At 41.3% G+C, this 22,744-nt stretch overlaps 1 protein-coding gene across 1 annotated transcript in view; it reads right to left on the bottom strand.

Moving 5' to 3' along the window:
* Positions 1-288: 288 nt before the first annotated feature.
* CACNG7 (calcium voltage-gated channel auxiliary subunit gamma 7) overlaps positions 289-22,744 on the bottom strand; it is an 88,057-nt gene continuing 65,601 nt past the window's right edge. The window contains exons 3-6 of the mRNA XM_063436269.1: positions 21,308-21,394; positions 9,977-10,117; positions 5,951-6,096; positions 289-1,937 (exon numbers count right to left, since the gene is read on the bottom strand). Of these exons, the coding sequence (XP_063292339.1) occupies positions 1,680-1,937; positions 5,951-6,096; positions 9,977-10,117; positions 21,308-21,394 (632 nt within the window). The 3' untranslated portion in view covers positions 289-1,679. The remainder of the gene's footprint in view (positions 1,938-5,950; positions 6,097-9,976; positions 10,118-21,307; positions 21,395-22,744) is intronic.

The raw sequence follows: 22,744 nt of genomic DNA, 5'->3' as shown, positions 1-22,744 counted from the left end.
TCAGGCGCCGTTTTTCCAAACTAAACAGATTTAATTTTTTTTAATCTTTCTTCATAACTAAAATGCTCCATTCCTTTTATCAATTTTGTAGCTCGTCTCTGGACTTTTTCTGGTCCAAGTCAAAGTGTGGAAGCTCTGTGAGTTGCTACTGTGTATATAAGTGCATACAAAGTCACAGAGATGAAAATTAAGTAATCATTCAATAACTTAATTAACTTTAGCGGAAAAGTGCACTCAGAAAAAAAAAAAAGGATTTTCAAAACCCTTTAAATACACTAGCAGCTTCACGATATAATAACAAACCAAAGTATTGGGTTTTACTTTCCACATCCAGCAGATAACTATAAATAATATTATAAAATATTTTTGAAATACAGTTATATATTTTGCAGTTCACTGATTGGCCTATTTCCTGAATAAGATCTTCTTTACTTAAATTCTGCCAAAAATTTGAAAAAAATGTGAAAAATATTCTGTTTTGGGGGAAATTTTTGGATGAGCCAAATTTTCTTACCATTCATAATTATACTTATTGGGTAGCAAAGAATAGTCTCTTATAGAATATAAAACTATAATTTTCTTTTACATCACTACAAGCTAGCCATTTTTCACTAGGTTTTGTGGTCTATCTGTATGTGATTTCAAGGGAAGGAGGTAAACTGAAGGTGCATAGACTTCTGGATGTGTGGCATACAATTACATATATGTACAAAGATAAGGAAGACTATTAAATTTGTGTGCAAAGATGTAGATATAGGTATTCCTGCCTGAGAAACATGATAGGAAATTAAATTAGAAAATAAAAATATAAAAAATTAAATGGAAGTCAGATGGAAATAAATGGGTAGTCCTTCAACATAATTTTGTTTTCCATTTTCTCCAGAGGACATGAGACAGGATATATTTCACTGTTATATTATATCATCCCAGAAAATTATTTAGTCATTTTTGAAAAGCATAAGATGTTAACAGTGGCTGAATCTGTCACTTTTTCCTGAAAGGCAGAGAAAAGTTTTCGAATGTTCAAGGTTCAGCATGGAATAGCTAATTTTTTTAGTATATTTTTACCAAGTCATCATTTTATATGAAGCTATGCTGTCCTCCTTGAATTATGGTCTTTGAATTTCCTTTTTAACTGATTATCTTTGAGTTGGCATTTCTTTGAATTGAGCCTGATGAGGTTTCCTTCATATAAAGTTTGCTCAGGAACAAAGGAGAATTCTGAATGTGTTCATTGTAATTCATGAAGAAAAAAAAGTTTGTTGCAATTCACAGGTTTCTTGATAGAATTAAGAAACAATTCCTAGATTGGCAAGATATATCTATCCCTTCTGAAAATGAATAACGTAGCTTCTTAGTTGTAGAAGCATGTGTAATAAAAGCTATAAATGCAGCCAGATTTTTTAAAGAGTGAAATAGAGATGACATCCAGTCATGTATAAGGTTTAAAATAAATTCAGTAGAATCAAACAAGAGTTCTGACTGTCAGTAAAAAGTATAGCATAACTAAAAAAATGGATTAAAAGAAAAGAGGAGCTATAACGTTCCGGACTCTTGGAAGCAATAGTTTACATTTTAGGATCCACAATATGCTGTATCTGATGAAACAGGTCAAATTGTGAATTTTAACCTAGGACGATGCTTAGCAACTTCCAAAAAGTTTGAAACAGGCCCCACCTTTAGCAAGGTGAAGTAGAAATGTGTATGTGGTCTGGATACTTGATAGCTGGAGGATAGTTCTGAGTCATCTGAATTGACACATCACTGGAGATGTCAGAAGGGCTTCGACCACGGTGCCATACTTCCGGATGCAGGAACTGACCTGAGTAGTCTGAGCAGTCGCTAAGTCGTGGACGGTAGAAGGCAGGGTGAGGACGATACATCTCTTCTTCAGCGTAACGTTTGGTGAAGAGATATACTGACATTACACCAGCACCCTGCAGCATTGAAAGATAAATAGAATAAAGTGAATGCTCTTTTTTTATCTATAGTGTTAGTATGATAAATTTCAAATGACGATTCATAAAAATACAGATATGTCTTAAAGCGAGTCCTTGTCCAAATGATTGTACAAATAAGTAATTAGAATTGTGTAAACTGTTAAAAGGGTTCTATAGTGTTAGAAATACAAAGTTGTATCCCTAACACTGAAGTACACTCTGTCCCCCCTTCCCCCTCACTTCCCCTGGCATTTACCCGATTTCAGCACTGATGTCCCTTTCTTGATTTCAAAGACATTGGATGTCCTCATGCCTGGAGTCCATTAACTTACAGGAAGTGCCTCTAGTAGCTGTCTGATTGACAGCCAGTAGAGGCAGTCTTAATTCTGCAAGATAATTATTGCAGTTTCTCTAAAACTGCAATGATTTACATTGCAGGACTAAGTGGGACAGTGACACTGCACCCAGACCACTCCACTGGGTTACTATAGTTTCCCTTTACGCTTAGCAATTAAATCATATGTAATCTAGCTTTTTTTTTTTAAGAAAATACATACAATCTTACTTCTAAACATGTTCTGAAAATAATGATGATAAAGATGTTTTTATAATTCCACAATCTGTTTACACATTGGACATACCTGCTTTTTAGTATTTTTTCTTGAGCACTGTTTTTCTCATTTAAGCTAGTTTTCAAATTTGCAAGTAATTTTAGAATGTTGAAGTATCTCTGTTCATTGTTGATGAATTAGTTGCTAAAGGGTTTAAATGCTGGGAATTCAAAGTGAATTCAGACGGAATTTCAAATGTAAGGCCAAAATAGCCAAAATGAAAATGGAACGGACTTGGAGAATTTTTGTAATATGGCTATTTTGATATAAACTTTAAATTCACTCTAAATTCACTTTCAATATCTCTGTATGTGTTGTATTTTGATTAATGAGTAAACCATGTGTATACAAATTGCATGTTGCCTGTATATAGTTTTTATTCTGATAGCATTTTCTAATCAATTACAAAAAAATGCCAGCAGGAAAATACAAATATAAAATCTCTACTAATATATACTGCACGACAATTGTGTTTGTACGTATTTCTGAACAGTAATTTACATATTGTTATTGTTTGCCTTATCCATTTTCAATTGTAACAACATTCAATGGTTAGCTTATACTTTGCTATAGGTGCTCATGTTGCTTACTGCATGGATAGTAAACTCTATGGTTCACAAGATGGCAAACTAAGCTTATAATTTTTCTTTGACATGGAGGCCCATGTTGTGCTCAGCTCTTCCTTTAGTTCTTTAATACCAGCAAAGAAAAACCAATAAAAAATATATAAAGTACACATAACCTCACATACCCTACCCCATAATGTTGTAACCACCACTATATAAGCTAAAGCACATCCTCTGCACTTCCTCTTTATTTGCTGCTCCCTACATATCAGAAGAGTATTGACTGCACATACCAGTATTGTTCATTGCAATTTGGTATATCTCATTGTGTTTTGCTGTACTGTGTTTGTTCACATTTGCCTGTGGCTGTTTATTGTCTCTTTTTTGTTACTGTGTCTCTAACTGTCTATTTTTAGCATTATGTGGCTCTCTGTGGTCTCCAGTGCATCTCCACTCCCCAAGAATTGCTTTCATGCTGGCCACAATCTTGCTTTCAGCTAGCATGTGTTTTAGGCCTATTACAGCTGGTTCCACAGAGTGTTTCTGCTCTGGCTGCCTCTCTCACATCCCCTATCCCTCCTCTGTGGTTTTTGGTGCCAGCTCTTTGCCAATGGACACAATTTTGCAAGATTGTGGCCGCTAAGCTTCATGTGATTTAGGCTGCGGCTGCCCTTTTTTCAGCCTGCCTTCCCTCTAGTGTTGCACTTGGCTGACCCTCAAGTGCCTGAGCCTTTGCCTCTGAAATTAGGATTCATGTTTTCCTTCAAGTGCCTGTGCATTGTTTCTGTTGTTGGAGATTATTGGCGCCGGCTGCCCTGAAGTGCCTGTTCTTTGCTGTTTGGTACTGCTACTACTCCAGCTCTGGTGGTTTACTCTGTCTCTAAGTCCCTGGTTTCTGCTTTGGTCTAGTTAGTGTATTCTGAGCCTGATGCCAAAATCTAGAATATTCCCTAGCTAGTTCCAGGAAGTTAGGGATCCTCTTTCCCCTGATTTGGATCTTGTTTATCCTCCCTCCTCACCTGAAGTTAAAGGCTGCCCTACTCATTTTTTTATGTCCACCCTGACTCTCATAGTCTTAAGTGTTCCCCCAATGTGTATAATATACCACCTTCGGTATTTTATTATTCTGGCAATGATGTAACATCATTGAGTTCTTTCGCCCACACTCCCCCTCCTTGTTCAAATATCTGTGCATGCTCTACATGGGTAACTTTAGGAGAAGCAGAGAGCTTATGGGAATATTGAGCCTGACAAAAAAGTGGACATTGTTTAAGCACAACTTTTTGTCAAACATTGTAAACATGTGTAGAAATTATACAGAAGACAAGTAGTCACTAATGTGTCTTTGATAGTACTTCAGTTCTCCCCTGTCCATAGGCACCCCCACACCATGAGGAAGCAAGCAGATGCTCTCCACTGTTCTCAATATCATCATATATTTGAAGTCTGTCGGAATCAGTGGTCCATGAGCAGACCTCTCCTTGGTCTCATTCTCCTCAATGAGAGAAGTATTTCTCGGACTTCCGGAGCAGCATTGTTAGTAGCCAGCCCCCCTCTGAGAAGCAACAAGCCATGCGTCTATGCTTTGAGAATTTGATGGTGGAGGGCATTGAAAGGAACTTGCTCACAAAAAGAATCGTTCACACAGAATCTTTCTGCCTTCAGACGAGAAGTGAACGACCCTGCAGAGACTGCACCGAAAGGGTTAAACAGGTTCTGCGAGGACGTTTTTGTAATAAATAATTTCCTCTTTTACCGAGGGAAAGAAACAAACATTTTGCACTTTAACTAGACGGAAGCAGTTAATGTGCACATTACCAAGGTAAAGTGCAGAAAACTCTTGATTCCGCTCTTTAACTGAGCAAATCAGTTAATCTGCAGATTAACTAGGCACATTAACTGATTTCTCACTTTAACTGTAACATATACATTCAATAACCACTTAACTAGGTAAGCTTTTCTGTCCCTGGCTAAGACTTCCCTGTGATTGCCTGAATTTATCATGGCGTTGAATAAACATGGTATGTTTTTATTCTGGTTTTGGTTCATGTTGACATGGTAGCATCACAAAGCTACTGCCTGTTCATGCTGCACATTTCCTGTTTTACTACATCCAAATGTGATTTATTGGACCAAGCTGCATGTTTGTGGTAGCCTTTTTAGCATACTGAACTCAATGTAACATTTGTTGAACCAATTGGAGATAACATGTGCTTTGGGTAATGTCACATTATACTGATAGAAAATGTATAGACTATGGCCACAAAGGAATCAACTTGGACAGCATGTCTTGTAGGTTTGTCATTTAAATGATGCTCAACCCCTTCACTACCAAACAATTTTTTCATGACAAATATTAGCATAACTTTTATATCAAACAAAGGATGGAAACCTAGCACATAGAGATACGATAAAACATCAGTTTTATGTTTATATTGCTGTTCAAACATAAATTGAAAATTGAGCCAATAAACACTTTTTATCTGTGAACCAAATGGCATGAAAATGCACCTAACAATATCATGAGAAATATATACATAGTATTTATATTATGTATATATTGTACATTACTCTAATTTGAGAATTTTCACTCCATTGTTGTTAGTCTGAATTGTTTTTCCCGAAATGATCAACCAAACAAAATTTGTCCTTACTAAAAGGCAGTGGATGAAACCCTTATACTTCATATTCGTAAAGTTTATTAGTAACGGTAACATAAGTATTAATGAGAGATTAGGATTATTGAGTTTGTCATGGGGCCTTGTTCTGTTTTCATGTTTCTAAAGTGAATAGTAAATTGGATTAAGCAATGGAAAAAAGCTATTTCACAAACCTCTTTAAGGAGAAATGAAGATGCAGCAAATGCAAAAGACCAACCATAGCGATAATGAAAGTATTGCTCTGAACTACTGGGACGGTTCATGACTTCATCATTGATACTTGAGATATAAAGGACTAATCCGACCACCAAAGAAAGACCTGAAAAATAAGAGGTGAACAACATTTAAATTAGATTCATGTAATTTGTTCATTTTAATCTCCGTATGTATGATTGTGAAGATTTAAGGGTGCCACATCTATTTTATGCACTTTAATGATAGAAGCTCACAGGGAAAGTTCCACTTATAATGTATTTGGGATTTGTTTATCAATCATGCCTTGGGCTAATCTGCATATGACTCACCTGTTCAGGCATGTATATCGGAAAACCATTTAAAGGGACATTCCACTGCCAATATAACAATCACTGTTTAGTAGATACTCCGAGTCCCCAATGAAAACATTCATGCATTTATTTATGCCTTTTTTTTATTAGTGGTATATCTAAAAACACCTTGCAAAAGCTGCAGGTCTCTTGCCTGAAGCATTTGACAGCACTCTCCTTTTAACACCGCCCAGACTTTCTGGGGCTGTCCAATCACAAACTTCCCAATGCAGCTTAATAAGTATTTACAAGGCAGATGTTCTGGGCAATTTTCTGCCTTTTGAGTTTAGCTCCACTGAGCTAACCAAACCAGGAAGTAACAGGACCAGTTGTCTGCTTGAAAGCCAGGGGGGTGTAACCAGGTTAATTTATAAAAGTGCCAATTTCTATTGAAATCTGCACTTTTGTAAACTGAAAAAAAAAGGACACACTCTTCATACATAAAGCATTTCAGCAAGCAAAGGTGCTTTAAGGCTCTGGAGTGCCCCTTTCTACATTCTTCATTCTATATTTAGATTTTTTCTCTTAATTGACATTTAATGTATGAAAACTACATAACCAGATGTGTGTATATAGGTCACATGTAAATTAAAATGTAATGTATATACATATGTCTGATTTTCTATGTTTTCATCTGGTTAAAAATAGAACAATGGGAACTCAAATGTGTTTCCTGTTTCTCGATGTCTCAAATCACATAACAAATACCAACAATATTTGGTATTATTATGGGAAAGAGAAAGTAATGATAGAATTTACCTCCAATTTAAAGGAAATATATTTAAAATAAAAGGTTACAGTGAAATGCCAGGGTTTTGCTAGGGCCAAAAAAAAAACGTCCCGGGCTTGAGACCAAAACTTATTTGGTGACTCCTCCCCAAAGCCCCACTTTGGCACCACACACACACATTCATAAACATCTTAAAAGGATACCCCTGTGACCTTGTATCTTGGAGGTTCGTATCTAATCATGGTAGATGGGGAAGACAGGTGGCCACCCGCTGTTTCAGCAAAGCCAGCAGCCACAAGCCTTCTTTAGGGAAAGCACTCAGACTGTGCTCTGCCAGCCCTACACTCCCTTGTTAGGCAGCTCCCTGGTCTCCTCTGCTGCAACTAAGTCTACCAGACTGCTCCGCTCTCCCTGCCCTAGCTCAGTGAATCTCAGCCATAAGCAGAAGCTGCACAGTGATAAAGACACAGAAAATATGACATTCATTATCCCTGTGTGTCTCTATCACTGCAATGCTTCCACTACTGGCTGACTCCTAGACTCACTGAGGAGACTGGGCATCGGCAGGGACAGCAAAGTAGCACAGAGAGTTGGGTTTATAGTTCCTCACATTCAGGCTGGAGCCCCCCATGATGCCACTGGTGAAATGCAAAATTAGAACTTGATGATATTTTTTAGAATGGGACCAGGTAGTGGAGTGCTGCACACTAGTATCTTGATTCACCCGAACGCTGTGGGGGATGTCCGCTAGCCCCCAATATAAATACAGAAGCATAGAGTCACAGGCTACACAGTGCAGGGTGAAGAATAAAGTATATTTAATAATGGCCCCAGAGAAAAAACAAAGATACAATGTTTTGACTATGAGGTTTAAGGCCTCACAGCCAAAACGTTGTATCTTTGTTTTGTCTCCTTGACCATAATTAAATATACTATATTCTTCACCAGGCACTGTGTAGCCTGTGGCTCTATACTTCTGTTTGCAAAATGGGAGTAACATACAGTGGGTTCTCTACCATATCGACTGGATCTACAGTTCTTTATGACTTTTAAGTTCTGCAAATAAACAAACATGGGCTGATACTTGTATATAGCTAAAATTAGTATCTCTTGAAATGAGACATAATAAATCACGAAGAGAGCTCTGTCTTCTGCCTTGTTTGTCCAATTAACTAGAAATAAAAAAGAAGCCCAGCTGTGAGCAACGGAACTTCCCTGATACCAGACGTTCAATTTAGAATATCGGAGAGCTGGAAATAGTAAGATTTTTCCAACAACCTTTTCTTTATTAGTCCTTCTCTACGATGATTAAACAAGAAATCCCGGTTTGCTGTACAATAATAAACTTAACCTTCAGTAGATCATGGTAGAAGCTCCATCATGAGATAGTGGGGATTCCCATTGACTCAGAGATTTGTTTCACTATGAATGGCAACTCATCTAAATTTGGGCAGATCAGCTGATCGTACAAATTCCCAAATTCCAAGCCAAAATAAAGCTGATTCACAAACCAAACAAATAACGCAATGGATGAGTATGTTAATTTTAAATTGTTATTCACAATGCAGTCCATGATTTAAAAAAAAAAAAAAGAGATGACCGATAGGAAAAAGATGATTGATGGCTAGGGGACAGACACTAAATATTGATTTTATTCATAGATCAAATGACCAATGTGACCAATAAATGGGGGGAAAGGAGCAGTAAAACAAATCTATAATTATATGTTTAAGTATTATATATTTAATAAATATGTAATATATAAAATATAGATATTTTTACTGTTCCTCCTATTTTTTCTATATTGATCCTTTTTTATCACTTGATTTGTGAATCAATTTGTTGAAAAAGCTCCTATCAGTGTACTGCAAAACATATAAATATTTATTTATTGAATTTATTGATTTTGATTAGCCTGATTAATTATTTTTTTTTTCATTAACATATGGCTGAAATTCCGCTGTCAAAACATATTTTCAATTTTTGGATAATCTAGTCTAGATTTCTAAAGATACAGTTTTGAAAAAGATCTAATAGACTTATCATATACATATATAACTAAAGCTATGTTCTTCTTATACATAACACCATTTCACTGCTAGTCCATTTTGCTTGAAATACTTTTAGTGTATTTTAGCTTTAATAGTTATTAGCTTAAGTGCGTGTTGTTTGAAATTCAAATAAAATTCAAAGTGAATTCAAATTTAAGGCCAATGTAGGCACACTGGTAAAACCACTTCCAGTTGGTCTACTTTACTTAAATTTGAAATTCACTTTGAATTCTCACTATAGTAAATAGCCCTGTTACTGTTTAAGCAGGTATTGCATTACATCTTTAACCAATTAATAAAGAACAACAGTGATAGATGGATAGATCAATCCTATGTATGAGGGATCTAGCAAGTGTGAGTAATGCTAGCAGTATCTTGCACTATAGTTTTTTTTAGATTCACGTCATGCAACAGAATCTTGTAAAAATATGCAAGTGAATCATCTTTGTGAATAACACTTTTGTGTTTATTTTGACACTTTATGTGTGTTGTTAGTGGGAGAGGTGGGACACAAACATTGTTTGCTGCATTCTGATACAATCTCTTTTTATCACAACGCTAACTTCCTTATTTATTTTAAATGATTTACTGTTGATACCGAGTTAGGTTGAATATCTGTCATTTTTACTAGAAGATATATATGTGCATCGGATGCAAAATGATAAGTGAAGAATGACAATTTGTTCAGACTTTAACAGTAAAAACATGTACCGTAATTTATTTTATATAAAACCAAAATATTTGGCAGCAACTTCTTTTTATATCTATTTTATGTTGTATATTTTGTTAAGGCTTTCTTCACAGCAAGAAATCTGTAGCTCACTCTCCACCTTAACAGTGTGTGTATTGTTTTAATAGTGTGTTTATTCTTACCAGAGAGAATAAAGAAGATTCCAGAAACAAAAGCCAGTATTGTCCTCTGTGGCCGAATATGTCCAATATTACTGATTACAAAGGCAGTAAATACAAGAAACAGACTGACCATGGGAAAAGGAGTGGCACTGCGGATGGTTTCTGTAAATAGCAAATAACAAACAACTTATCGAAAAGGCTTTCTTAATAATTATCACTGCATTTCTATACCAAATCATGCACTTTAAGATCTAAAGACGAAATAAACATTGAAAGAACCATAATTATATTCTCTAATAATGTATCTATCATCAATTATATAAGGAGGGGATCCTTATCTGGTCTTGAATTAACATAATTATTATTTTAATTTTCCATCAATTTCATGCCTCCCAACTATCCTGATTTCGGCGGGGCAGTCCTGATTTCCAAATCCTGTCCGTTCTGACTTTGTTCCCTGGTGTCCCACTTTTGTCCCCAAAAAAGTGTTGCACAAGAGGTTCATTAGACACAATCGCACTGCATTTAGGGCATTAGGACCCCGCAAAGAAAACGGAAACACTGCTCTCTCTGCATAGCCCACGCACTGTGGTCTGGCCTGCCTGATTGGCAGGCAGGTTTGTATGCATTCACCTAGGTTCCAGTAATTTGGATGCCCTTTCAGGGAGGGTCTGCCCCCTTTAAGCAAAGTCAGTTATGCAATACTGTCATTGGCCTACAACCTTTAATCTCCTCCCACCGGTGTCCCGCTTCTTGGGATGTCACCGTTGAGGTGTATGGAATTCTGCCATAAAAGGTGTACTGCTACATAAACACATTAGCCTAGGTCAGAGGTGAGCAACAGGTAGATCCTCAGATGTTGTAGAGCTAAACATTGACTTTCTAAAGCATTCTAAGGACATACAAAGCATCCATGAGCGTCTGCAGCTAATTTTCCGGGGGGGGGGGGGGACTGTGGCGAAACCAACCTCGCCACATGTCCTTGGAGGGGGCTGATTGCCCGCCTCTTGCCTTTGGACTATGGACCACTCTTTATGGGAATGTGATACCCCAGATAGCTATACCATGGAGCCTATTCATATAATGAAAGACTATGGGAAAGACTTTAGCTCCATGGCAATTGTACTGTGTGAATAGGATCTGCGCGCTATTCAGTAGTTTTGTGCGCTCAGATCCCAGCTATCTGGGGATATGTGAAATGTAGGTGTGTTATGGATAAAAAGTAACTTTCTGTATTTTAAAGTGTTTTATGTCTTTCTGTAACCATGTGGTTAATGGAGTCTGTCTCTGTGCTGGGAGGTAATTGGATTACTTCTCCAGCACAGAGAAGGCCCTGTAAAACCGGTCTGAGCTGGGAAGCTAGGGGTTTTAAAAGATACTTTACTAACTTTTGAACCCCTGGTCTGATCCATGCCATTTTTTAATATGTTGTTCCCTTGAATGGATTGATTGTGGATATGTAATTTTGTGTGAATGTGATGTATGGTTTTGAAGTTATAAATATTGTGTAAAAAGTATATTTTAAACTGTATGAATAATGGGATTATGTGTCACACTAAGGGGAGGGGATGTGTGGGAGGTAACATCTATGTCATTGGTTATTTTATGCCTCCCCCTGGGTGTGGCCTGTATGTGTACTCTTGTAATAAAAGCCAGGCTGGATGTGCCAGTCCAGAGTTCCTGCTTAACCCTGAAGCTGAAGTGTTGTCTCATTCTTGGGGGGAATTTGACTGTATGCCGACTGCCAGGAGTGTAAGCTGTTCATATTGCTTTTCCTGTTCGGCTGCTTCCAGGGTTCGTGTGTCTGCTGTTCGAGAGTTGGTGAATCCATGCAGTTTGGGAGTCCGGGAAATTGGTGCTTACAGTAGCTGCTGGTCTATCTAAAGGGGATTATCGCCTAAACTGGGTTTTATCCCCTTTTGAGCGAAACGGTCCGTTACAGGGACATCCATGCTCTGACCCTTTTTGACAGTGACATGACATAAAGGGGAGGGGCATAGTCATTATCACATAAAGTCATTATCACATAAAGTGCAGGCATGCAAAAGATTCGAGAAACCTGATGCAAAAGATTAATAAAAGATTAATAAAAGATTAATAAAAGAATCAAGTTGCCATTGTCTGATTTAAGTATTGCAATTTCTAATCTGTTTTAATGTTAACACTATTCAATGCATATTGAATTGGATCTATTCCCTAGATCCAATTCCCTCGCATCTCATCCGTACTCTGTCTTTCTCCACCTGTCACAAAAATTCTCAATCTCTCTCTCTCCTGGTATATTTCCATCGCCCTTCAAACATGCAACTGTAACCCCAATTCTAAAGAAGCCCGATCTTGACCCTAACTCCCCATCCAACTATCGTCCTATCTAGCTACTGCCTTTTGCATCCAAGATCCTTGAAATAATTGTGTATGCGAGATTGACAGACTTCCTCAAGTCCAACTCTCTGCTAGATCCGCTTCAGGTTTCCGCGCTAAGCACTCTGTGGAAACGGCACTGACTAAAGTATCCAATGATCTACTCGCTGCAAAATCTCGTGGTAACTACTCTATCCTAATTCTCCTTGACCTGTCTGCGGCTTTTGACACTGTTGATCATCAACAGCTTCTTCTCATCCTCCGCAATATCGGTCTACAAGATATTGCTCTCTCCTGGTGCTCCTCCTACCTCTCCCAGCGCTCTTTCAGTGTTTCTTTCTCTGGCTCTGCTTCTTCTCCCCAACTCCTCTTTGTTGGTGTCCCCCAAGGTTCAGTCCTTGGTTCCCTACTGTTCTGCATCTATACTGCCTCCCTTGGTAAACTCATTAGCTCCTTTGGCTTCCATTGTCATTTCTATGCGGATGACATGCAAATCTACCTGTCCTTTCCTGATCTCTTCCCGTCCCTCTTGACTAGTGTCTCTGACTACCTCTCTGCTGTTTCTAACTGGATGGCTGCCCACTTCCTTAAACTAAACATGACCAAAACTGAAATTCTGGTCTTTCCTCCCTCAAGTGTTGTTACTCCTGTATCTGTCTCCCTCCAAGTCAACGTTGCTACCATCAGCTCCACCATGCAGGCTCGCTGCCTAGGTGTTCTCTTTGATTCTGACCTTTCCTTCAAGCCTCATGTTCAATCTATCGCCAAATCCTGTCATTTCCATCTCAAAAACATTGCGCGCATCCACCCCTACTTAACGCCAGATGCGACTAAGGTGTTGGTCCATTCCACTGTCCTTTCTCGCCTTGACTACTGTAATCCGCTTCCCAGTGGTCTTACGTGCTCCCAACTTGCGCCGTTACAGTCCATAATGAATGCGGCGGCGAGGCTCATCTTCCTGTTCGCCCGCACTCACCCTTCTGTCAGTCCCTACATTGGCTTCCTATGAAATATAGAGCTCAATTTAGAATTCTGGTTCTTGCTTTCAAATCTCTACATAATGCTGCTCCCACCTATCTATCCTCCCTTATACACAAGTATGTCCCGTCTAGGCCCTTACGATCTGCTGAAGACTTACGTCTATTTTCTGTCTGTACTCCCACCTCTGATGTTCGCCTTCAAGATTTCTCGAGGGCTGCACCGTTCCTGTGTAACTTGCTTCCCTCCTCCGTTAGATGCTCACCCAGTCTCCACTTCCCAGTCTCCAAATCCTTAAAAACCCACTTCTTCATAAAAGCGTTTCAATTAAACTGTTAATAGCTCCCAACTGATTCCTCTTCTGCAACTGTCACTAGTCTAATACTATCCTTACCTTTTTGTGTAATTTTACCCGAATCCCTGTAGCATGTAAGCTCATTGAGCAGGGCCCTCAACCCCTCTGTTCCTGTGTGTCCAACTTGTCTGGTTACAACTACATGTCTGTTCATCCACCCATTGTAAAGCGCTGCGGAATTTGACGGCGCTCTATAAATATCATAATAATAATAATAATAATAATAATAATGCACCACATTAGTCATAAACACATGATCAAGGCACTATAACTGAATTATAAAAATAAAAATGGCTGCACACAAAGCTACCGCCATAGCACTAGGTTGCGTGCACAGCAGTTGCCACAGTACTTGGACATTCACAGCACTAGCTATAGCACCAGAGTGTACCCACAGTACCAGATTGCACCCACAACACTTCCTGCACCTTATAAATGCCAGTAATAATAATAAAGGGCCCTGGAGGGGGGCCCTCTGACAGAGGCTGTCTCGGCATCCATTAGAGAGTCTGTTAGAAAAAAATAAATTTTCACCTGTGTGTCTCTTAACCCCGTTTTGTGTTTCTTATCCCATCTTTTGAATATTTCACCCCTCTTAGTTTACTTTATGCTCCATTTTTTCCCTTTGTGTCTTATACCCCCCCTTGTGTGTCTTTTACTTTCCCCTTTGTGTGTTTTACTTTCCCTAAGCCCCTTTGTGTGTCTCTTACTTCGCCCAGTTACTTCCTTTGTGTGTCATTGTCCCATTGTCCAACTTCTTTGTGTGTGTCATTGCCCCCTTCCTTAGCCCATCTGTGTGGTCCTGTCCCCTTCCCAGCCCCTCAGTTTGTGTCATTGTCTCTTTCCCAGCCCCTCAGTGTTCCTTGCCCACATCCACAGCTCCTCTGTGTGTCATTGTCCTCTACTCCAGCCTCTCTGTGTGTTCCTATCCCCTTTCGAGACCCTCAGTGTGTGTCATTGTCCCTTTCACCAGCCTGTTGTCTTTGTCATTGCCTTCTTCTCCATTCCCTGTGTTTCTGCTCTCCACCCCTAGACTGCTAAATACATATACACAGACTGCTGAATACACACACAGAGACTGCTGAATACACACACACACACACACACACACTGCTGAATATACAAATGCAGATTGCTAAACACACAGAGACTGCTGAATACATACACTCAAAACTGAATGCACACACTCAGACTGCTGAATACATACGTTCACTGCTGAATACACACATACAGTCTGCTAAATACATACACACAGACTGCTGAATACATACATTCACAGCTGAATACACACATACACACATACTGCTGAATACACACACACACAGACTGCTGAATACACGCAGATACTGATGAATACATACACTCACTGCTGAATACACACACACAGACTGCTCAATACATACACTTACTGCTGAATACACAAACACACAGAGCAAGCAGTCCTCCCTCATTCATTCATTGACAAAACCAAGGATCCAGTCCCTGCAATAGATACAATATGACATTTTTCAAAGGCTAGGATATGGTTATAAGGTTATTAAAGGCTAGGATAAGAGAGAGAAGTTTGATAGAACCTGCTAGAAAGACTACAGGCTTCTCATTACTCACAGCTGCAGTCTAGGAGCACGACAACAGGTTTCTGACATTTTGGACATTAGGAAAGGGTATACTGCCATTGCTTTGTGCAGCCTCAAACACACTGTGGGGAGAAGTAAGGCACCTAGTTAACCCTTTCGTGACTGTAGCCAAATCCCTTTTATCTAATGTATCATAGTCCACATTTGTGGTAATACTGACTACATGGGACATACTGCAGAGATGGAACTTTAAAAAAAATAAAAATGAGGTACTACATCCTCCTACTCTGACTTCATACATAAAGGCCTGAGTTATTTTTTATAATCTTGAAGGTGTTGATTATCAGATTGACATTTTTTAGCAGAGCCTGTCTATCCACTGGTGTCCCCCCACACTCCCTTCATGCCTCACTTACGTGAGCTGTAGGCTGCCTCCCCATGCCTCACTTACCTAATCTGTAAACTGCCCCTCCCCCCCATGCCTCACTTACCTAATCTGTAAACTGCCCCCCCATGCATCACTTACCTGATCTGTAGGCTGCCCCCCATGCCTCACTTACCTGATCTGTAGGCTACCACCCCATGCCTCCACTTACCTGATCTGTAAACTGCCCCCCCATGCCTCACTTACCTAATCTGTAGGCTGCCCTGCCAACCCTCACTTACCTGATCTGTAGGTTGCCTCTGCAGTCTGGGAGTTGCTGGCTGCACTCTGTGCTGCTCCCCCACGGATTCAGTCAGGAGAGAGAAGCAGGGATAAGATGTAGCTTCCTATCCCTGCCTTTCTCCATACACAGCGTCACCTACTGGTATTGCAGTGTATTCTCAATCTCAAAAGAAAAATACCAGCACAAGCTGAAAAATCCAGGGGGTGGGGGGAGGGGTATTGCAGTATTAGTATAATACAGGGCTTCCCAAACTTTTATGGGCCGAGACCCACTTTTCAAAATGGTAATTTTTCGGGACCCACTTGCTTTTAATGCGTATTTTAAAAAGTGAACACCATGGCAATCCGCTTCAGAGGCATACAATTGGCACACCATGGCAAACCGCTTTAGAGGCATACAACTGGCAAACTATAGCAATCCGCTTTAGATGCATACAATTGGCACACCGGGGAAATCCGCTTTAGATGCATACAATTGGCACACCATGGCAATTCGCTTTAGATGCATACCATTGGCAAACTATAGCAATCCGCTTTAGATGCATACAATTGGCACACCGTGGAAATCCGCTTTAGATGCATACAATTGGCACACCATGGCAAATCGCTTTAGATGCATACAATTGGCAAACTATAGCAATCCGCTTTAGATGCATACAATTGGCACACCGTGGAAATCCGCTTTAGATGCATACAATTGGCACACCATGGCAATTCGCTTTAGATGCATACAATTGGCATACCATTGCAATCAGCTTCAGAGGCATACAATTGGCACACCATGGCAAACCGCTTTAGAAGCATATAATTGGCAAACTATAGCAATCCGCTTTAGATGCATACAATTGGCACACCATGGCAATTCGCTTTAGATGCAAACAATTGGCATACCATTGCAATCAGTTTTAGATGCATAAAATTGGTACATCATGGCAATCAATTTTAGAGGCATACAATTGGAACATCATGACAGCTTTAAATACATAAACTTGGCACACCATGGCAATCAGCTTTAGATGCATAAACTTGGCATATCATGGCAATCACTTTTAGATACATAAACTTGGCACATCATGGCAATCAGCTTCAGAAGCATTCAATTGGCACACCATGGCAATCAGCTTTAGATGCATAAAATTGGCATATCATGGCATCACTTTTAGATGCATAAACTTGGCACATCATGGAAATCAGCTTCAGAAGCATTCAATTGGCACACCATTGCAATCAGTTTTAGATGCATAAAATTGGCACACCATGGCAATCAGCTTTAGATGCATAAACTTGGCATATCATGGCAATCCCTTTTAGATGCATAAACGTGGCACATCATGGCAATCAGTTTCAGAAGCATTCAATTGGCACACCATTGAAAACAGTCAGATGCATAAAATTGGCACACCATGGCAATCAGCTTTAGATGCATAAACTTGGTATATCATTGCAATCACTTTTAGATGCATAAACTTGGCACATCATGCCAATCGGCTTCAGAAGCATTCAATTGGCACACCATGGCAAACAGTCAGATGCATAAAATTGGCACACCATGGCAATCAGCTTTAGATGCATAAAATTGGCATAACATGGCAGTTTTAGAGGCATAATTTTGATATATCATGGCAGTTTTAGATGCAGAAACTTTACACATCATGGCAATCAGTTTTAGAGACATACAACTGCTTACTCACAGACTCAGAATCAGAAATGTTGTTGTCCTGCTCTTTCATCCAGGCACCTCACATTGATTATCCTAGTGGTGGAACTTATGTAGAGAGGACCGTGGTGCAAGTATGTTTTCTGGGCCCCCATCTAGTGAAAGTGTGGCCAAAAGGTAGATCTCCATCTGTCGGAGAACTTCAACAATAATATGCCAGATGGAGATCTACCATTTGCACATCATTGCAGGGTTATATTTGTGAGCAGTGTTTGAATGTAAGCATGTTTTTGTATTAAGTATATGTGTGCATGTATGAGTGTATTTGTATGTACTGTTGCTATTGGAATGTAGTGGTGTACTTGTTTGTAATGTTTGCATCTGAATGCAGGGGTGTTTGTATATGTAGTGTAGGACTTTAAATGCAGGTGTGCTTTTTGTGTGTAGTGTTGGTGTTTGAATGAAGGGGTGTTTGTAGATCATTTTAGTGTTTTAATGCAGGGGTGTGTTTGTATGTAATGTTTGCGTTTGATTGCAGTGTGTGCGTGTGTGTAGTGGATGCAGTGTGTGTATATTGTGTTTATAAAATATACATATACACAATGTGTGTTTCAATGTAAGCATGTTTTTTTGTATGGAGTATGTGTGCAGTGTATACACACACACACAGACACACAAATACACAGCGATACACACAATGACACTTAGTTTCCCACACACAGATACACAGACACTCATGTACACAGATACACACAGACACACAAATACACACACACACTGACACAAAAGGACACGCAGAGACAGGAGGTGAGGGTGACAGTGTGGGAGGGAGTGTGTGTACTGGTAACAGTGTGGGGGGCAGTGTGAGAAAGGGTTACAGTGGGTGGGCAGGGGGAGAAAGGGTTACAGTGGGCAGGCAGGGGGAGAAAGGGTTATAGTAGGCAGGCAGGGGGAGAAAGGGTTACAGTGTGGGGGGGCAGGGGGAGAAAAGGCGACAGTGGGGGGGCAGGGGGAGAAAAGGTTACAGTGTGGGGAGAGGGGCAGGGAGAGAAGGCGTTACAGGGGGGGAGGGCAGGCAGAGAAGGCGTTACAGTGGGGGGAGGGGGGCAGGCAGAGAAGGGGTTGCAGTTGGGGGGAGGGTAGGCTGAGAAGGGGTTACAGGGGGGAGAGGGGCAGGCAGAGAAGGGGTTACAGTGGGGGGTGGAGGGCAGGCAGAGAAGGGGTTACAGGGGGAGGTGGGCAGACAGAAAAGGGGTTACATTGGGGGGGCAGGCAGAGAAGGGGTTACAGTGGGGGGAGGGCAGGCAGAGAAGGGGTTACAGTGGGGGGAGGAGGGCAGGCAGAGAAGGGGTTACAGGGGGGAGGGCAGGCAGAGAAGGGGTTACAATGAGGGGGAGGAGGGCAGGCAGAGAAGGGGTTACCGTGGGGGAGGAGGGCAGGCAGAGAAAGGGTTACAGTGGGGGGAGGAGGGCAGGCAGAGAAGGGGTTGCAGTGGGGGGGAAGGCAGGCAGAGAAGGGGTTACAGTGGGGGGAGGGCAGGCAGAGAAGGGGTTGCAGTGGGGGGGAGGGTAGGCAGAGAAGGGGTTACAGGGGGGAGAGGGGCAGGCAGAGAAGGGGTTACAAGGGGGGGAGAGGAGGCAGAGAAGGCGTTACAGGGGGAGGGGGCAGGCAGAGAAGGGGTTACATGGGGGGGAGGGCAGGCAGAGAAGGGGTTACAGTGGGGGGAGGGCAGGCAGAGAAGGGGTTGCAGTTGGGGGGAGGGTAGGCAGAGAAGGGGTTACAGGGGGGAGAGGGGCAGGCAGAGAAGGGGTTACAGTGGGGGGTGGAGGGCAGGCAGAGAAGGGGTTACAGGGGGAGGGGGGCAGACAGAAAAGGGGTTACATTGGGGGGGCAGGCAGAGAAGGGGTTACAGTGGGGGGAGGGGGGCAGGCAGAGAAGGGGTTAGGGGGGAGGGAAGGCAGAAGAAGGGGTTACAGTGGGGGGAGGAGGGCAGGCAGAGAAGGGGTTACAGTGGGGGGGAGGGTAGGCAGAGAAGGGGTTACATTGGAGTGGGGGGGCAGAGAAGGGGTTACATTGGAGTGGGGGGGCAGGCAGAGAAGGGGTTACATTGGAGTGGGGGGGCAGGCAGAGAAGGGGTTACATTGGAGTGGGGGGGCAGGCAGAGAAGGGGTTACATTGGAGTGGGGGGCAGAGAAGGGGTTACATTGGAGTGGGGGGGCAGAGAAGGGGTTACATTAGGGTGGGGGGGCAGAGAAGGGGTTACATTAGGGTGGGGGGGGGCAGAGAAGGGGTTACATTGGGGTGGGGGGGCAGGCAGAGAAGGGGTTACATTGGAGTGGGGGGGGGCAGAGAAGGGGTTACATTAGGGTGGGGGGGGCAGAGAAGGGGTTACATTAGGGTGGGGGGCATTGTTTGGGCTCTGTGCCCTACCTTCATTAGACATCCCTGGTGGTCCGGTGGGTTACCTCTCCGGTCTGAGCTCCGCCGGGTGCTGAGCTGCAGGCCGTGTAATAAAAGCCTCGCGAGCTCCCAGAGTGTTGCCATGGTAACGCTCTGGGAGCTCGCGAGACTTCTATCACACGGTCTGCAGCTCTGCACCCGGCGGAGCTGCAGACCGGAGCTGCTGGGCAGACTGATTGGAGGCAGCCCGGCGGCATACAGGGCAAGCCGCCGGGCTCCCTCCTGGTGTCAGTCTGCCTGACTAGCCGGCGGCCATGGATGTGTGGGTCAGCGCGACCCACTGGGAATCGCCCTGCGACCCACCAGTGGGTCGCGACCCACACTTTGGGAACCGCTGGTATAATACATTTAATACAAAATTAAGAAAGGGACTGGAATTTGATGTGATACAGTGCTAGTTTGGCCTCCAAATGGCCTATTAGTAATTGCACCCTATGCACTTGTAGTCAGCCCTCCTTTTGTAGGAAGGACTTCACTTTACCCCCAAAACAGCATGAACCCTTCATAAAAAACATATTTTTTTTAAATAATAAGTTCCCTTTAGATTTGCATACCCAGATCACTCTGCCTCTCATTTGTATCTTAATGTCTCTCTTTTCTAAGAGCTCCATATTGCTGATGTGTCTGAGTGTATAACAGTGCTTAACAGTGATAATACTCACAGTAATGTATCTTTAACCCCTTAAGGACCAAACTTCTGGAATAAAATGGAACCATGACATGTCACACATGTCATGTGTCCTTAAGGGGTTAAACTGCAATTGACATGTTTAGAAATCAGTCTGTGTAAATAAGATACATTGCTCGTGTTCCAAATTACATTTTTTTGTTTTGCATTCACTCATTACTAAGTCGCCTAAACAGTATCACCCTTGGTCACAACCCCACTCAACCCCCTTAAATAAAAGGGTCCCTCTTTGTCCATTTGAAATGTTGAGAAGTATGGATTTGTCAGCTGTGCATTCATACTATAAATCTCCTATTCCAGCACATCCCAGTGCTCTATTAGATCGAGATCAGATTGTTTGGGATATTCAAATCTAAATATATATCATACCAAAAACATGTCAGGGACAGAGCCACTTAGATTACATTTGTTATCTAGTATTAACTTTTGCTGCAACAATTGCAAGTTTCTAGTCAATTCTCCGCAATGCCTGGTTTAGAGAAAAAATGTTAGTTCAATGCAATTTACATTCTAATTAATAATTTCCCAGATGTTTCCTTAGATCATAGATACAGAATCAATTACTGTAAAAAAAATAAACAGTTGATATGTTGAAAATGTAGAACTTACTAAGTATGTTCGCAGTATTTTCCGTTACAATATCTGTATCCGGCCCATGGAAAAATTCTGATGCAACACACCTACCCTTCTCTCGACCTGCAGTATCAGAAATAATGAAGCAATGAAAAATAATTTACAGGGTGACTCTCATAATAAACACTGCATGCACTCAGCTCAAATTATTATTGTTTTTGTTTTTTTTTTTTCAGTTAAAGGATGTACCAGCTACTAAAAAATATTACAGAACGTAGACAATACAGTAGTTTTCAGGACTTTTCTGGACCCCCTGGTTTTAGTAAATGGATAGTCATCCTAATAGTGGGTCAGCACAGAACAACCTACCCTCCGTTTCCCACCCTTTCTTTTCCTTAAAGGGAAACTATAGTGCCAGGAAAACAAACAATTTTTCCTGGCACTATAGCTACCTCCACCGCCTCGTGGGGCAGAAGGGGTTAAAAACCCTTCTGTCACTTTAGAAGAAAAAAAAGAGTTACCTGCACACTAGCCCAAATCCCTATGCATATTTAAATAAACAGAGGTTATTTAGTAACTCCAATGACCATTAGATGTAAGCCCACCTGCTACGTCAAGGCAAACCTCATGCTTGCTTCAGCTTCAGGCAAAGAAATCTCTAATGAGACAGAGATGGGTATTTTTCTAAACCCCTACATACTTATTAACCCTGAATAGGGAACACATGGGATAGGTGGCTGCATTGTAACATGGCTGTGTGATGTAAAAGTGAATCCAAAAACACAAAAAGAAGTCCTGCGCTCAACTCACACTACTCTTGGGCTGCAGCAATGACCATAACACACATCAGCCCCAATACATTAAATAAATACCAAAGGAAAAAAAAGTTACTTGTGCAGTAGCCCAAATCCATAAGCATATTTAAATAGTGATGTCGCGAACATAAAATTTTCCGTTCGCGAATGGTGAACGCGAATTTCCGCAAATGTTCACGAACGGGGGAACCCGGCGAACCGCCATAGACTTCAATAGGCAGGTGAATTTTAAAACCCACAGGGACTCTTTCTGGCCACAATAGTGATGGAAAAGTTGTTTCAAGGGGACTAACACCTGGACTGTTGCATGCTGGAGGGGGATCCATGGCAAAACTCCCATGGAAAATTACATAGTTGATGCAGAGTCTGGTTTTAATCCATAAAGGGCATAAATCACCTAACATTGGTCTTTCAGCCAAATTTACTAATACTAAGTAAAGATTACTCAGTATTAGTAAATTATGCCCCTAGTCGCTATACCGCGAGTAGGGGCATGTCTATTAAACAGTGAGCAGCCTGTGGCTGCTCACTGTTAAAAAAAATAAAAAATAAAAATTAAAAAGGGTCCCTCCTCCCTGAGCGGGTGGGGGCCCTAAAGTAAAAAAAGGGGGGAGGACCTATTGTCCTCCCCACCGGCCCCCACCCCTGAGCGGCGGGT

This window comes from Pelobates fuscus, chromosome 11 (genome assembly GCF_036172605.1).
Source record: "Pelobates fuscus isolate aPelFus1 chromosome 11, aPelFus1.pri, whole genome shotgun sequence".
Classification (NCBI taxonomy): Eukaryota; Metazoa; Chordata; class Amphibia; order Anura; family Pelobatidae; genus Pelobates; species Pelobates fuscus.
Note: the sequence above shows the minus strand (reverse complement) of the source record. Positions and strands in the feature narration are given on the sequence as shown.